The sequence below is a fragment of the Spinacia oleracea genome, chromosome 3, assembly GCF_020520425.1.
Source record: "Spinacia oleracea cultivar Varoflay chromosome 3, BTI_SOV_V1, whole genome shotgun sequence".
NCBI lineage: Eukaryota > Viridiplantae > Streptophyta > Magnoliopsida > Caryophyllales > Amaranthaceae > Spinacia > Spinacia oleracea.
Genome location: NC_079489.1, coordinates 102,150,682 through 102,167,360, shown reverse-complemented (window position 1 = coordinate 102,167,360; position 16,679 = coordinate 102,150,682). Strand labels below are relative to the sequence as shown.

Genomic DNA, 16,679 nt, shown 5'->3' with positions numbered 1-16,679 from the left:
ACCCAACAAAACCAAACATTTCAAATTTCGTTTAAGCCAAATTCAATTTAATTTAAAATAGGGCTAATCATCAACTAAATTCATTATTAATCCAAATTAAGGCAAGTTACAGCAAATTAAGGAAAATTAGGGGAAATTAGGGAAAATTAGGGAAAATTAGGGGTAATCCAAATTAAGGCGAATTACAGCAAATTAGGGAAAATTAGGGCAAATTCAATTGAAATTAGGGCTAAATGCGTTGAAATTAACAAATACCAATTAACAATTCATTAGTCACAACAACAAAATTAACAATTACTAATTCATTATTTAATTATTTAATTAACCATTAGTTTATTATCATTCTAAAACCCAGATTCCATTCCACTTAACTTAATTAAAAATTCCGAAATTGCATAAAAATTGGGGAAAGCAATCTGACCTGTGTTTAATTATTCTCCTTAAAGTAAATATGACGTTTTTGCTTTCGTCCTTCTTTTTGCCTTTTCCACGACTCTTCTTCACCATTTTTGCAGGAATTGCAGCAAGGACGAATATTAGTACAAATGGAATCAATTCTGGGCAAGAAAACGACAGGGGAGAGAAGGGAGAGAGAGAAATTACAGAGAGAGAGTGAAATAATTACCTGTGACGTTGGATGTGTTGCACTTATTGCGAATTTGATGATTGTTCACCTTCCCAGCATTAATGGAGGAGGACGAAGAAGTTGAAGGAGCAGAGGAGAGAGAATCGCGTTTTCATTTTTTTAGGTAAAAAACATTAAGTAAAAGGAGTTGTTTTGGAGGGAAAAGAAATGGGAAAAAAATAAATTTTAATATTTTTTTTTAATTTTTTTTTATTAAATAGTTTGACACGTGGCGGTTAACGGTTGCCACGTGTCGAAGTCAATGCCTGAAAATAGAGTTGACTCCAAGAATCCGGCAAAAGGTCCCACTTGACAAAAAAAGTTGTGTTTTTGGTCCCATCTTACCAATTTTGACATAAAAGGTCATTTCTCGCAAAGAAATGCTTATAAAAGGTCCTTTTTAGCAAAAACTCCTAAATTATATTATAATGATTTTAGAAAAGTAACATATAATGACTACAAAAGTATCTGAATATTAGCAGCACTAATAGTATTAATTTGGTTTAACTTTTTAGCACTAGATATTATCTATTTAGAGGTAACATTCCTAACACTATCTGGTATAGTGATGATTTCACCGGCAAGCGACAAATTTGAGTACGCGATTAGATTCACATTCACGCCATCTAACAACGAGGCAGAATACGGGGCAACCATTAATTGCAGGGATACAACTATGTCTGTTGGAAGACGCCAAGAGGGTAACTATGACTATCGACTCCCAGTTGGTAGCAAATCAGTTCTCAGGGGAGTATAAAACCAAAGAGCCGTCCATGAGGAGATATCTGGAAAAATTGAAAACACTGGCAGCAAGATTGGAAGTTTTCGAGATCACATTGGTCCCCAAGAGCATTGAAACCCGCTGCAGACAGGCTTGCAAAACTGGCCAGCTCAAAAGCGATAGAACTTGACAGATCTGTGATGATAGAAATCATGCACAGAAGAAGCATTGAAGGAAAAGGCAAAGAGGTAATGGTCATCACGACAAATAAAGAATGGTATGACAATATCTGGGCGTATAAAACGATAGGAATATTGCCAGCCGACATCAATGAGGCAAAGAAGGTGAAAAAAGACGACTGCTGGTACGTCATATACCAGGGGCAATTGTATAAAAGGGCATTCAGCCTACCCCTATTACCCTGCCTAACGGCATACGAGTCCACAGATCATAGAGGAAATGCATGAGGGGATCTGCGGAAATCATGTGGGGGGGGGGGGGGAACACTCTCCTTAATCTGTCAAAGGCAGGGGTACTACTGGCCAACCATGCTAGAAGACGCGCAAAATTATGTTAAGAAATGTGAAAAATGCCAGCTATTCGCCCCAGTAATCCGAATGCCATCAAACGACCTGATTCCCATTTTAAACCTTGCCCAATGGGGAATGGATATCGTAAGACCCTTCACTACATCCTCAGGGGGCAGAAAGTTCTTGATTGTCGTCGTAGATTACTTCACGAAATGGATAGAGGCTGAGCCGGTAGCAAAGATAACGGCCAACCAGGTACGAAAATTTATCTGGAAGAATATAGTAACAAGGTCCGGATTACCGACAACAATAGTGTTTGATCACAGGGTCCAATTTGACTGCACACCGATCCGGGCTTTCCTAGAAGAATACCGAGTCAAATTCGCTTACGCTTCAGTATGTCATTCCCAGAGCAACGACCAAGCCGAAGCTGCCAACAAACAGATACTCACGACATTAAAGAAAAAGCTAGACGAATTCAAAGGCAAATAGGCCGACACAGTCCCTGAGGTGCTGTGGGGGAATAGAACGACAGTTAAAGAAGCAACGGGAGAGAGCCCTTTCAAGTTGAGCTTCGGATCAGAAACGGTCATACCGACAGAAGTGTCACTGCCCACCTTTCGCTTCCAGCATTACGAAGAGCATGAGAACGACAACTTGCTCTGACACCAGTTAGATTTCTTGCCATAGATTAGACTACAAGCAGAAATCAAGTCAGCAGCGTACAAGAATAGGATGAGCATGGCCTAAAACAAATGGGTAAATCATAGAAAACTAGAGGTAGGCGATCTGGTACTTCGTAGAACCTCCGCAACTGGAAAAGCGCAAAAACAAGGCAAGATGACAGCAAACTGGGAAGGACCATACCAGATATGTACTCTTATTTGTTTTAATAAATAAGACGACTTCAAATGAGCAATAACAGGTTTATCCATCATTAATTTTACGTAGAACATCTATAAACCCTACTTTGATGATAATTGTCTACCAGATTTCATATAAATTTATATTGTTATTATAAATCGTGCATCGCACGGGTACTATACTAGTACACTAATAAAAGAAAAGAGAACATCATTCTAAACGCTTTTGGGGCATTATAAATCTTTATAAGAAGTAATTAATTAGACCTGTAAAAAGTTCAATGTAACATGCAACTATAAGTCTATAGAAATGAAGTACTCCGTATAAAAATACACAACAAAGCCTTAGTCCCAAAATGATTTGGGGTCGGCTAACATGAATGTCATAGGAGATCGTCATTGTGACCTTAACAAACTAGAAAGGAGCGGAAAGTTAAAAGAACACTTCACCTTTTTTGTGTTTTTGTAAAGAAAATCATGAATCATTATAGAAACAACAAAATAAAAAATAAAAAGTGATAAGAAAAAATGACTTACAAAGGGGAAAGGAAAAAGCAAAAAAAAACATGAAAAATTTAGAGGATCAACAAATGATAAGTAACACATGCTAAAATTTAGATCAAAACATTGGTCTAAAATAGCTTTGTACAAAATGATTGCACCACATGCTATATGATGTTCAGATACACGACCACCATCAGGCTTTAACAACAGTAATGTGCCAACAGCAATGTGCAAAACAACAAAGTGCACGCAGGAGCAGACCAGAGCAGAACAAAACAACATTGCCAAAAGGACATCATAACAACAATAGAGCACTAGTATTAGCACAACACAACCACGTCAGCCTAGTTTTATAACTCGGGATCAGATCAGACACACCCAAGCCAACCGAAGAGAACATACAACAGTAGAACAAACATCGCAGATTAAACCAAACAGCAGTGTTTCGTATTAAATCTCCAGAATCATCTTTAATTCTCCTGGTCTATAACAACTCCCTCCAAGTTACGCTAGTGCCTAGCTCTGTATTATACATACAGATTAAACCACTTTATGTGGCCTTAGAGAAAATAGGTCCACTCTTGGCTTACCAAAAAACAATCTCAACAATGTCCAAGATCAAAACTTAACACTAAAACTTCAAATACGACCAAACAAAATCGAAACTTTGACAGAATCACAGTGGATAAGTTTACCTTATGTCTACCAGATCACATTTGCATTTCATGATTATAATCTGCTTAAGCTGAACTAATAGCTAATAGATAAAGAAGAGTTGGGCTAGAGTTATAATCTTGAGCAAGAGGATAGAAGTAGAAACACAAGAGTCCAATAACTAGAGCCCACAACAGCAGCAGCATCAACCACAATGAAAGGAAATAACAACTACAACAACAACAGTGACTTCTCCGACGCCTTTTGCACTCCTGATCTTAAAAATCTAAGAAAGGAAACAAGATTCAACAATATAAAAATAAATAAATATAAACTCCAATAACAAAGAGACCAGAGACATAAAGTTACTTTTATAGAGGCAGAAAAGTTCACCGGTCACTGAAAAGTTTTAGTGAGACTGAGATAAGAACATGAGTGTTGTTTCTTGACTGCAGTACAAATAAGATCAAATGACAAACATCTATCAAAGTCCACGAAAAACGAGTATGGTCTTGCAATAACTATATATATTTTACTTATATAGCTTATCATTTAGGAAAATCAGAAGAGGTTAGAATAATGAAATACCCGCATGACTGAAACTAGTGATATTTTGGGTCCAGTAAGTCTCGGGCACTTGATAACTACTGAATATTATTATTAGTAGTTAATAGAAACAAGATAAGCAAAACACTATATAAAGTAATAGACACATATATAGATGACCCTCCAATAGCACAATCAGCTGCTACACATTCAATTCCCTCCTAAAATTATTAAATGCAGATGTACAAGTCTTAACCAAATATATGTAAGATGATCTACAAAATTCAACAGATCAGCAAGACTGGAATGGACTTCCCTCTATTTTCTTGGTCCCTAATATGACATATGATCCGATAAAGTCATCACCAGCAAACGGGGTATGGTCACCTTCAAATTCTGACAACGCATAGCTTGTGTGATTTATAGCCATAGCCGCAGGATTCTACAACCATACAAAAATTAAATCAGGAATTAAGTGGTAGATTGCTCGAAAAAAAAACACAACACACGAAATAAGATGCACTTGCTTATTTGTAGGTTCAAACGGATAGCGGAAAGTTCATACTTATATCCTACACTGAAGCTATCTACAAAACACAAAATCTAAATGCAATCACCAAAAGCAAAATGATTTTTAGGGGGGCACTGATAAGAATACTTTACAAGGTTGAAGAAGCTAATACAATGCATAACAAAAACTCAGCAAAACCCTAGAAATTGGGGGAAAGGAAGACCTTGAGAATTAATTCAATAAGATAAGACGACAAACCACTAAATTCACTAAATTGGGGATACATTGAAAAAATTATTTGAACTTTTAAAAGAATCTTAAATAAACCGTAGAAATTTTGGGAAATAATTAAGGCGCAGGAGAAAATGAGAAAAGTGCATGAGGAACTTAGAGACGCCTTACGAACGGATTAGATTAATTATTTCCCGCAAATGGAACACAATTCAACATTACAGAGCTCGGAATCCAAGGAAATGACAGTGAAGAAATCAACGTTGATGGCGAAATTGTTGGAATTTAAAGATGGAAAAGTGCTCCGAAAACTTGCTAGGTTTTCCAAATCCGGCAGGTTTCGAGCCCAAGTGGAAAATCAAAATTAAAAGACCTTCTTGATGTGCACCGAAAACCGGGCGGTTTAGGAAAAATGGCAAGCTTTGAGAACAGGGTGGTTTATGAAGGTTTTTTTTTTGTTGAACTCGGAACCGACCGGTTTTGAGAAACCAGCCGGTTTTGAGATCATTCATTTGTTTTGTCCGGTTTTGATATTTTCTTTGGATTCCTCTTTTATGATGGCCTTTTAAGTATGATTTATGGACAACTATCATTCTGATTATGGTGATTAAGTTGTTCCATTATTTCTCTTGATTATGGGGGTTATAAACCCTTCATTATCATGGGTTTAATGGGTTGTTCAATGTCATTAGATTCCATTGAGTCATCTAATTTCTTAGGGCTGTTTTGTATCCTCCTCTAATCCTATAAATACATGCTTCTTTTCTTGAGTTGCTTACATCATTCCCTTATCATCTCCTTTTCTTCCTCTCTTTTGGGCATAAGTTCTAGTAACTCCATCTCACACCCAAGAGTGCCATTGTGTGTTGAGAGTGGTGTAAACCTTAGGGAACAAATAGGTGAATACAATTGTACACCCCGGTTGCACCGAATCTCGTTTTCAAGGCAGTGGTTTGGTTACCACGGCACAACAAGTTCCGTAAGTCTTACTTTATTGTTCTTCATTTTAGCCTTGAAAACACTTAAAATACAACAATTTGAAAATGAGATATTATATCTATTGTTATGGCTAACTCTATGATGAACAAGACCCTTCCCGACCACTCTAAGTGGGAGACTCTTGATGGCAAGAACTACAAGAGATGGTCACAAAAATTATTGATTTTTTTTGAGCAACTTGAAATAGATTATGTGCTCTATGAGGATGTTATTGAAGCAATTGAAGCAAGCAAGGCGGTAGCACCGGATCCCTCCCTTTCGGCGGAAGATGTCAAGAAGGCGGCTGAAGCATTGACCAAGAAGGAGAAAGACAACAAACTTGTTCGGGCTCACATTCTCCATCATGTGATTGGAATCTTGTTTGACTTCCTCATCACCAATCGGTCAAGCAAGTCCATTTGGGACACCTTGCAAAAGAACTTAAGAAGTATGGAGCCCATGATGTAACACCCCATGTTTTTAATATTTTTAAAATTTATTAATATCTTTAAAAAATTACCGTATTCATATTTTCGTATTTTAATTAGCCAAATTATACTTTATTTTATACTTAGTTGGTATTTCTCTTAATGTACATTATGTTGTTTAGACCCACTTTTTATTTCCAATTAATTTATTTCACAATTAGCTAACCTTTTGTCTTTCTACCGTCAAGGCCTAATGATAAATTTTCTTTTTCAAAATTAAAATCTTTGAATTTCCATTAATCTCTCATTAGTTTTATTGACTAGCTATTCAAATTCTCTAGAGTTACAACTCTTCATTATCCCTTTATCCTCCACCGATCGAGTAATAAGAAACCCATATTCATTTCATTTTATTTCTCTTCCTTCTTCTTGCCCCCTTCACTCTTAATTCATTGCTGAGTTCTTAGTATAATTTGGGCATTTTAATAACGTATTGGCATGCACAACTTTCCAAGGAGAAGGCAAGATCAAAGAAGCTAACGGGAACACTTAGTTAATCGTAACGTACGTAACCTGCACTCCTCTAGTTGGCCAAGGTAACTAATAGTTGTCCTTGTTTGAGTTTAATCTATTAGATAGCGATAATCGGAAGACTAGATTATAGTCAAAGTGTTTGTGTATTACCATGTTTAGGACTATGATGTTTGGGTTAATTCTTTCGTCAGTTTTGTGCAATACTCAGAAAGTATATTATATGAGATGTTTAAGATTCACCTTGCATATTTCGTATAATGGTAAGATCGTGTCTCCTTTTGTAAGTTGTTAGTGTCATTTTCTAAGTTATGGTGTATTATCATGGAGCTATCATAGTGTTTGGGATTGCTGAGTTGTAATTTGTTCTTAGCTTTGGTATCGTGACTCTTTTAATTTTAGTTTATGGGTTAGTGATAATAGAATCACTTCAAATGCTAATTATGTTTTTCATTATTCATGACAAAGAAATATAGAGTGGTTTAGAGAGTTACGTCAATGATGTGGAGTTTTTTGTCTTATTGTCTTATGCATTTCATGAGTATGACATTTATGTATGCATGTGGAGGTTTATTCTTCTATTTTTCCGTATAAATTTCTATTCTATTAGATATGTAAAACTGGTCTTGTATACTTTGGGTATGATTTTACATGTTCCTGTTTTTGGTCGTAAGAGGTGTTTGTCTTGCAAGAGTTAATTACTCTGGAGGACGATTAGTTGATTTCATAATTTGTTTATCAAACAATGTATGTGGTTAAAACTATTATTTTTAATTGACGGATTCACTTATTTATGGGAAATGGAATCCCGGAGTTTAAGTCGTTAATTATGAGGTTGCGGTGACTCCAAATTTCCGATATAATTATTTTGATTATTTTAAGACCTATTATTTTATGTGACTTGGGTCACCCTTCGAAATGGTTTTTAAGATTAAGATATCCGGAGGGACGGATTCCCAATGGAGAGGAGCATGCAACTCTAACGGACGGATTCCGTTGAGTATACGGTTTTAGTTCATTGTCGTCGTTCGACTCTAGTAGCTTCAGGGTGCTGTCTACTGCGTTGAGAGTGTGGCCATACTTAGACTAGAGACGTATTCTCGAAGGACGTATTCCTGACTTTGACTATATAGGAACTGTAGACACCTACTTTTGTCCCCATTCCCGAAAGGGAAGGTTCGATGATGAAAACATAAATCTCCACTTGACAACGCATCTCCTATAAAATAACGAATCTCAATTCCCCTTTTCATTTCACCCGAAACCTGCTATTTATAGAGACCCGCTATTTATGGAAACCTGCTAAAAATAGTAACTGCCGTAATGGGCAGCTGTTAAAAGTGGCAAGTCATAAAAGATAGAAACCTGTCAGAATTAGGTGTTGCACTCCAACATAAATCCAAAATGAGATAGAAATTGCGAGAGAATCCTATTCCTGATACGATTAAAAAATAAGAGTCACGTATTGATTGAAATCCTAACGAGCCTAGAGTTCGTAACGGGCCCAGACGCATTCCGTCATAAAATTAATACGCACTAAAAGACTCGATTAAGTCTCATACACCCCGGATTCTAAGAGTCCGAATCTGACAAAGAAACGACCCAAACAGCAATTTCAACGCCCAGCCCTGGGCGCTGAAATTGCCTGGATCCTATTTTCAACGCCCAGAGCTGGGCGCCGAAATCTTTGATGCCCAGCCTGGGCGCTGGAAATACCTGGTACGTGTTTTTTCCTAATTCCTCGTGGATTAGAGTTCTGCAATTCTATCTTTCCACGAACTCTTTCCTATAAATAGACCGTTAAGTTCGACGTGAAAAACACACAACAACACACAATTATTATTCTGAGTATTGACTCTAAACCCCTAAGCCTAAGCCTCACGCTGCAAAACTGAGCACGCGTTCTGTCGCAATCGATCCATAAATCGAACAGAACGTATCCCGTCCCATAATTTGAGATTCGTTAAATAAAAGGAGAAATAGCAAAGTCAAAGTGGTTAGTTTTCTGAGAACCGTGACGCACCTCTCAAGGGTGCGTCGTAATGTGTCCCTTTTCCATGGTTTAATTGCTTTCCTCACCCTTTTGTGAATTGTTAAACTAACTAAAATCTGATTGTTCGATCACGCTTAATAAATATGATATTTTTGGGAAATTGGATTATCATGCTAGGTCCCTTAAAACAATCTAAATCAGATAATCGCGTTCGATCTAGTACTATATGTTGCATATTGATAAAATCAACTCAGATTAGTTTAATAGTTAACGCATGTCCCTTCAATTATTTATGCTGAGCTAGTAAGGATATCCTGCCTCTGGAGTTATCGAAGAGCGAGTACTCCTCTCGGTAGTTACAGTCCCCCGAACCCTTAATCTCTACCCTGCGGGTGTACGTTGAGCGATCCCCACCACCAGGGATCACAAGGGAACCTACGGCCGTCGTGGTCAAACATAATTGCACTCCCTTTATGTCACGATAACCGGGTTTTGTCAGTTTTTCTCATTGTCGTTAAAAACTGAATGGCGACTCCTATATTACTAGTCAATTGGGTGTAAACTCACAGGAAATCCAATTACACTTGATTTGACAAAAAGAAGCGTCACACCCACGAGGGACGAGGTCACGCATTAGCCTCGTGCTTTTTCGACCCCCTCATAGGAACAGTGTCTTGCGATTCACTTGCGCTTCGTTCTTACCTCTACCTGATAAATGAAATTTTATATATATTAAAATGTCGTACTAGGTTTGGTTAACTTTTCTTACTTTACTTGTTATGTTTTCAATGGTTATTATTCTCTCAAGGATTCTTTAACGTTTTCCTTATTTCATTGATTTATTTTCTGATATTAAGTTTTCTTGTATTATTATCTTGTGTATTATCTATATTCTATGATTTTTATTATTTCTATGTGATTGGTTACTCTTGAGCTGAGAGAGTTGTTAGTTACCGCAATTTAGAAGGTGGACTGTGGTGCACATACCTCTACGTGCACCACTATCAAAACTACGTCGTTTTGATACTTTTTGCATTTAAAAAAAATTAAAAAAATAAAAAGAAGATAGAATTACCTTTTATAATTAAAAAAGAAAAAATAAAGATTGCGTCTAACAAACTAAAAGCCAACAAACTTTGACCCATTTTCACAATTAATTACGCCTAACTAACTAAGCGTTTGTTTTACTCAAAAAAAAAAAAAACTAAATTGCCTACAAAAAGATAAACAAACCGTAGATAATTCGTCATGGCAGATTCAAGCTCTATGGAGTCGGATGATGCTCAAGAAAATAATGACTACAACGATGTTGACAATCAAACTGATAATTTTGTTGATAGAACTAAAGGTATTTGTTTATTTTGCATTAATTTGACATTAATTAAGTGTCTAGGTATGTATTTGGAACAATTAATTATGCATTACGGAATCAGAAAGTGTGGAAATCAGCTATAATAAACTGCATTAATGTAAGGATAGAGTACTCAGTTGGAATGTAAGGGGCATCAACTCAGTTAAAAAGCAGGATGAAGGGAGAAGGTTCATCCAGCAGTTTGATATTGGGTTGGTTGGGCTCCTTGAACACAAGGTGAAGGGTGCCAATCTTGGTAAACTTTATCAAAGAGTGTTCACAAATTGGTGTTTCACTGGGAATGTTAGTTTTCATAAAGGTGGAAGGATTGTAGTTGCTTGGAAACCTGGCAGTTTCACTGTGAGTATTCTAGCTGTTACAGTTCAATTCATTCATTGCCATGTCATTCCTATGAGTGGTATAGATGGATTTTATTGTACTTTTGTGTATGCTTTTAATGAGAGTAGGCAGAGACTGGAGTTATGGAGAGATTTAAAGACCTTGAACACACAGGAACCTTGGATCATGTGTGGTGATTTCAATTGTGTTATGACTAGTGAGGAGAGAATTGGTGCTCATGTGAGGCAAGCTGAAATTGCTGACATTAATGAGTGTATGCATGATTGTAGTATGGAGGATGTGAAATGTGTGGGGAATATGTTTACCTGGAATAATAAACAGCAGGGTAGTGCTAGAGTGTTTTCTAAACTGGATAGAGTGTTGGCTAATCCAGCTTGGCAGAATGTTTATAAGGATGCAGAGGTGTGTTTTATGAGTGAAGGAGAGTTTGATCACTCTCCTGGGCTTCTCACTGTGTCTCCAAGGGCTGCAAGTGGAAGGAAACCATTCAGATACTTCACAATGTGGAACACAGCTCCTAATTTCAATGCCATCATTCAAGATGTATGGAGTGAGCAGATTAATGGAAGCAAGATGTATGTGCTAGTTTCTAAATTAAAGAAGATTAAACTTGCCTTGAAGGAGCTTAATAAGATTGGTTTCACTGATATCCAAGCTGCTGATATTAAAGCTCACCAGTTACTGATGGAGGCCCAGAAAGCTATGCACTCTAATGCTACTGATTTAAAGTTAGCTGAATTAGAGTTAGCTGCAATCAAGGAATACAAAAGGCATCATCAGGTGTATATGGATTTCTTAAAACAAAAAGTTAAGTTGGACTGGATTAAGAACACTGCATTATTTCATCAGAGTATCAAGACCATGAATGTGCAGAATCAAGTATACAACATACATGATATGCATGGGAAATGGCAAGATACAACTGATACAATTTCTGGTGCTTTCCTAGAATATTATATGAAGTTGCTTGGCACAACTCAAGTTGACAGGAAGCCTGTGTTCAAGGAGATTGTGTTGACTGGCCCTGTGATTACAGACCAACATAGAACAATTCTTACTGCTGATTACACTAAAGAAGAAGTGAAGAGTGCCTTGTTTTCTATTCCAGGCACTAAAGCTCCTGGTCCAGATGGCTTTGGTTCTTTTTTCTACAAAGATGCTTGGCATATTGTAGGTGATGAGGTAATCAATGCAGTGCTTGATATGCTGAATAGTGGTAAGCTTTTAAGGGAGATTAATCACACAGTAATCACCTTAATTCCAAAAATAAAATGTCCAAAAAATGTGAGTGAGTTAAGGCCTATTTCATGTTGCAATACTCTTTATAAGTGTGTTACTAAGGTGCTATGTGGGAGGTTAAGACAGGTGTTACCAGACTTGATTCTTGAGAATCAAGGAGGGTTTGTGCATGGAAGGTACATTGTCCATAATATCATGGTAATTCAGGATCTGGTTACACATTATGGAAGGAAGTCAGTTAAGCCAAGTTTTTTGTTGAAAGTAGATTTACAAAAGGCCTATGATACAGTTGATTGGTGCTTCCTTCAAGAGATGTTGGAGATTCTAGGCTTCCCTGATAGATTTGTGAAACTGGTGATGACTTGTGTCACAACCCCAATGTTTTCCCTTGTGATCAATGGGTCAATGCATGGTTTCTTTAAGTCAGAGAGAGGTTTGAGACAAGGTGACCCTATGTCACCCCTATTGTTTGTTACATGCATGGAATACCTATCCAGAATTCTGCATAAGCTGACTGAGTTGCCTCAATTTCAATACCATCCCAGGTGTAAAGATCTTAAACTCACTCATCTTTGTTTTGCTGATGACCTCATCTTGTGTTGTAAAGGGGATTATCCTTCCATTTATTCCCTTCTTCTAGCTTTTGCCCTGTTTTCAAAGTCATCTGGTCTGATGGTTAATAAAAGCAAATCTGCTGTTTATTGTCATGGCATGGCTGATTCTGATGTGACAAGAGTGGTGGAAGCTTCCGAGTTTGTTAGAAGTGTTCTGCCTTTCAAGTATTTAGGAGTGCCTATTTTCTCTAAAAAGATTTCTGCAGGCCAATGTGATGTTTCGGTGGATAAAATGACAGCAAGGATTAAAATGTGGAGCACTAGGAATTTATCCTACACTGCTAGAATGCAGCTGATTAATTCAGTGCTGTTGAGCTTGCATATGTATTGGGCTAAGGTTTACATTCTTCCTAAGAGTGTACTTCTTGATATTACCAGAATCTATAGGGCATTCTTATTGAGTGGACAAGCATACAGTAATAAGCCAAGTAACATAGCTTGGGAAAGAGTTTGCTCCCCTAAGCAGGAGGGTGGTCTGGGGTTTAGGGATGTGCTCACTTGGAACATAGCTAGTATGGGGAAATATGTGTGGGCTATCACCAATAAGCAGGATAACATATGGATTAAGTGGATTAATTCAGTGTATCTCAAGGATGGGGATTGGTGGGAGTACCAACCTAATGCTTCTGCAAGTTGGTACTGGAGAAGAATTTGTACAACAAGGGATCAATTGAAGCAAGTGTACTCTTAGGCTGATCTTAAAAACATGACACACTATTCTGTGAAACAAGTGTATGGCAAACTAACTGGTGATAAACCTCATATTCAGTGGGATAAGGTGGTCTGGAATAGATTGAATGTGCCAAAGCATATGTTTATTTGTTGGCTGGCTATGCAAGGTAGATTGCAGACTACAGCCAATCTAGCAAAACTAGGGATTAGCACTTCTGCTGAGTGTTTAATATGCAAGCAAGGTGATGAAGTTCATGAGCACCTACTTTTCAACTGTCAATACAGTCTGCTGTGTCTGCAAGGTCTTACTACATAGCTTGGTATTCAGATTACTGGTACAAGTTTGCAGAATGTAATCAGTAGTATTAAAAGAAGGAGGTTTTCTAAATTTAGAACTCAAGTATGTTATGCAGGGGTGGCAACTCTGGTATATCTGATCTGGAAAAGCAGAAATCAAAGTTTCTGGGAAAACTCTGTGCCAGCAGTGCATTCTGTTATGGGGAGTTTGAAGCATATTGTGAGAGATAGGATCACAGTAGTCATGAGTCAGAAAGTGAGTAGAAGAGACAGTAGTTGGTTTCTCAGTTTGTAATTGCTGTGTAGTTGCGTGTAGCTAGTTTGTTAGCTGCTAGGTGTTTGTGTTGGCTACTGTGGCAGTTAGTTGTGTTTTGATGCCTTCTCAGTTTAAGTTGGCTAGGTTGTATTTGACCTTGTTTGGTAATAATTATAATGCTTGCTTACCAAAAAAAAAAAACTGCATTAATGTGCTGCGGTGTATAACTTAAGTCTATCGTATAACTTAATTTTAATTTTGTTGGTTATATATGTATTTTAATGATAACAATTCAATATTTATTACTCTGTAGTTTTCAATATTGTGAGTTGGATTTTTGATAGCTCGTGAGCTTTTGCGTCTCCTGTTTCAGAAAGTAATGTGTTAAAGTCATGGCAATGGCTGTAATTTATCATTTGCATTATATGAACGCATAAACCTACAGTAAAACTACCGAACATGTCTCTTGTGTTCACTTGGATAATAAACTAGTTGCTGCTTGAATGGTTATTGCTGGTGTAGAGATGGGTGTGTTCTCCCCTATTGTTAATTATAAAAAGAACATGAAGTGAATATATAAGTACATGACGCATTTCAAAAGAGAACATCAGGTCAATTATTAAACAAGGTAAAAAAAGAACATGAAGTGATTATATAAGAACATATTGAATTCCAAAAAAGAACATCAGGCCAATTATTAAACAAGTTAATAAAGAACATGAATTGACTTTATAAGAACATAATGTATACCAAAAAAGAACAGTAGGTCAATTATTAAACAAGCTCCTTTCTTATTCTTTCTGATTGGCTTATTCAAAACTACCATTGTTGTACCTAGATTGCCTTGAATAAGTGGTTGAGGCACACTTTTAGTAGATATTATTCCCATCATATCAATTGAGTGGCTTGGTCCTGCTATTGCATCCGTAGTAGTACTATCATGTAGAAGAATATACAACAAATAGATGAATATATGGAACAAAAGCATTTAATAACACAATACAAACTTTTGTATAAGGCGGTCTTTCCTGTGAGACTGCCTTGATGGCACTCAAATTGCCATGCAATAGCTGACATCAGCAATATATATATACTTATTTTTCAAACCCTAATTCATTTTCTTTCCTTCACAGAAACACTCTGCCTCCCCCCTCTCTCTCTCCTAAACCCTCGGTCCCTCTCTCTCCTCTCCATGACTACTATGCTGCTAAAAAGTTGATGCTTCTCCTCCGCCGTTGAAGATTTGAGAATATTACCGAAGCGGTGGCGTGAAGAATCGGAGGATTTTGCAACGGAAGGGGGAATCGGAGTATGATGATATCGGCGGTGGAATCGTCGTTGAAGCTGCCGGCGTTGCCTCCTTTCCATCGTCGTAATCGAACCTCCGGCGTCGCTTCTTTCTTCTACTTCAGGTTTTCATTGTTTTTAGGTTTTTGAGTAGATCGAATAAATGAATTGTCAGCCGTTTCTTGGTGGAAGTGGTGGTGGTAGAAGCGGCGGTTAGGTCGCCTAGAAGAGGAAGTGAAGGAGAGCCGCCGCCGTTAAGCATTCGCCTCCTTTGATTTCGATTCTAAGTCGCCGCTTGATGTTGGAGGTTGCGGTGGCTTACGTGCTCGGTGCTGCTCATGTTGACGGTGGAGATGGTGGTGGTGAAATGTAATTTAATATCCAAATTTGTATTGTAAATGTAAATAATTTTATTTATTTATATTAGTCAGGATTAAATTGGTTTTAGTTAAGAATAATTTCATTTTAGTTACATTTAGTTAAGAGTATTTTCGTTTTAGTTAAAAATAATTTCGTTTTAGCTATAATTAAATTCATATTAGTTTGAAATAATTAGTTCGGAATTTTGACGTTTTAGTTAAGAGTTTTTAAGTTTTAGTTACGATTTTCTTGGTTTTAGTTAAGGTTCTTTGAGTTTTAGTTACGTATTTTTGAGTTTCAATTTAGGGCTTTAGTTACAATTTTACGGGGTTTAGTTACGATTTTATGACTTTTATTATAGAATTTTAACTAATAAGTTAAGCAATGTAACAAATTAGTTAAGTAATATAACCAATTAGTTAAGCAATATAACCAATTAGTTAAGTACGGGAAACAATTAGTGAAGCATGAGAACCAATTAGTGAAGCACCGGAACCAGTTAGTTATGCATTGGAACTAATTAGTTAACCACCGAAATCAATTAGTTAAGTATGAAAATCAACTAGTTATGCAACGGAACCAATTAGTTAAGCATATGAACTAATTAGTTAAGATTTTATGAGTTTTAGTTAATAATAAGTTTGTTTAAAAATAATAACTATTCGACTCATAAGTTTAACTATTTGTCTTTATATCTTAACTATTTTGTTATTCAGGTAGTTATGATTTTATGACTTTTAGTTATGTTTTACACTAGTTAGTTAGTACTAAAAAAATTAAAAAATATAATTTTCGAAGAAAAAAAAATGTCGAAAATAAATTTTAAGCCTTATATTGAATTAGTTAAGCTTGAAATCCAATTAGTTAAGCCAGAAGTCAATTAGTTAAGCTAAAAGGGCAATTAGATAAGGCCGGGAAAAAAAATTGAAAAAAAATTTTGAATTTATTTTTTTGAAAAAACAAAAATTTGAAAAAAAAAATGTTGATTTTTTTGTTTGAAAATGATGACGTCAGCATGACGTCAGAGCGCGCCACATGGATGCCAACAAGGCGGTCTTTCCTGTGAGGCGGTCTCACACAAAAGTTTCTCTACTTTACCTTTCAATATATTGAGCAGCTGGTTTCTTT

General features: G+C 36.7%; 1 protein-coding gene across 1 annotated transcript; it reads left to right on the top strand.

The window, feature by feature from the left end:
* Positions 1-13,385: 13,385 nt before the first annotated feature.
* LOC130469929 (uncharacterized) lies at positions 13,386-14,023 on the top strand. The gene is made up of 3 exons (XM_056839459.1): positions 13,386-13,653; positions 13,765-13,904; positions 14,009-14,023. The coding sequence occupies exons 1-3, from the start codon at positions 13,386-13,388 to the stop codon at positions 14,021-14,023; spliced, it is 423 nt and encodes a 140-aa protein (XP_056695437.1).
* Positions 14,024-16,679: the final 2,656 nt, after the last annotated feature.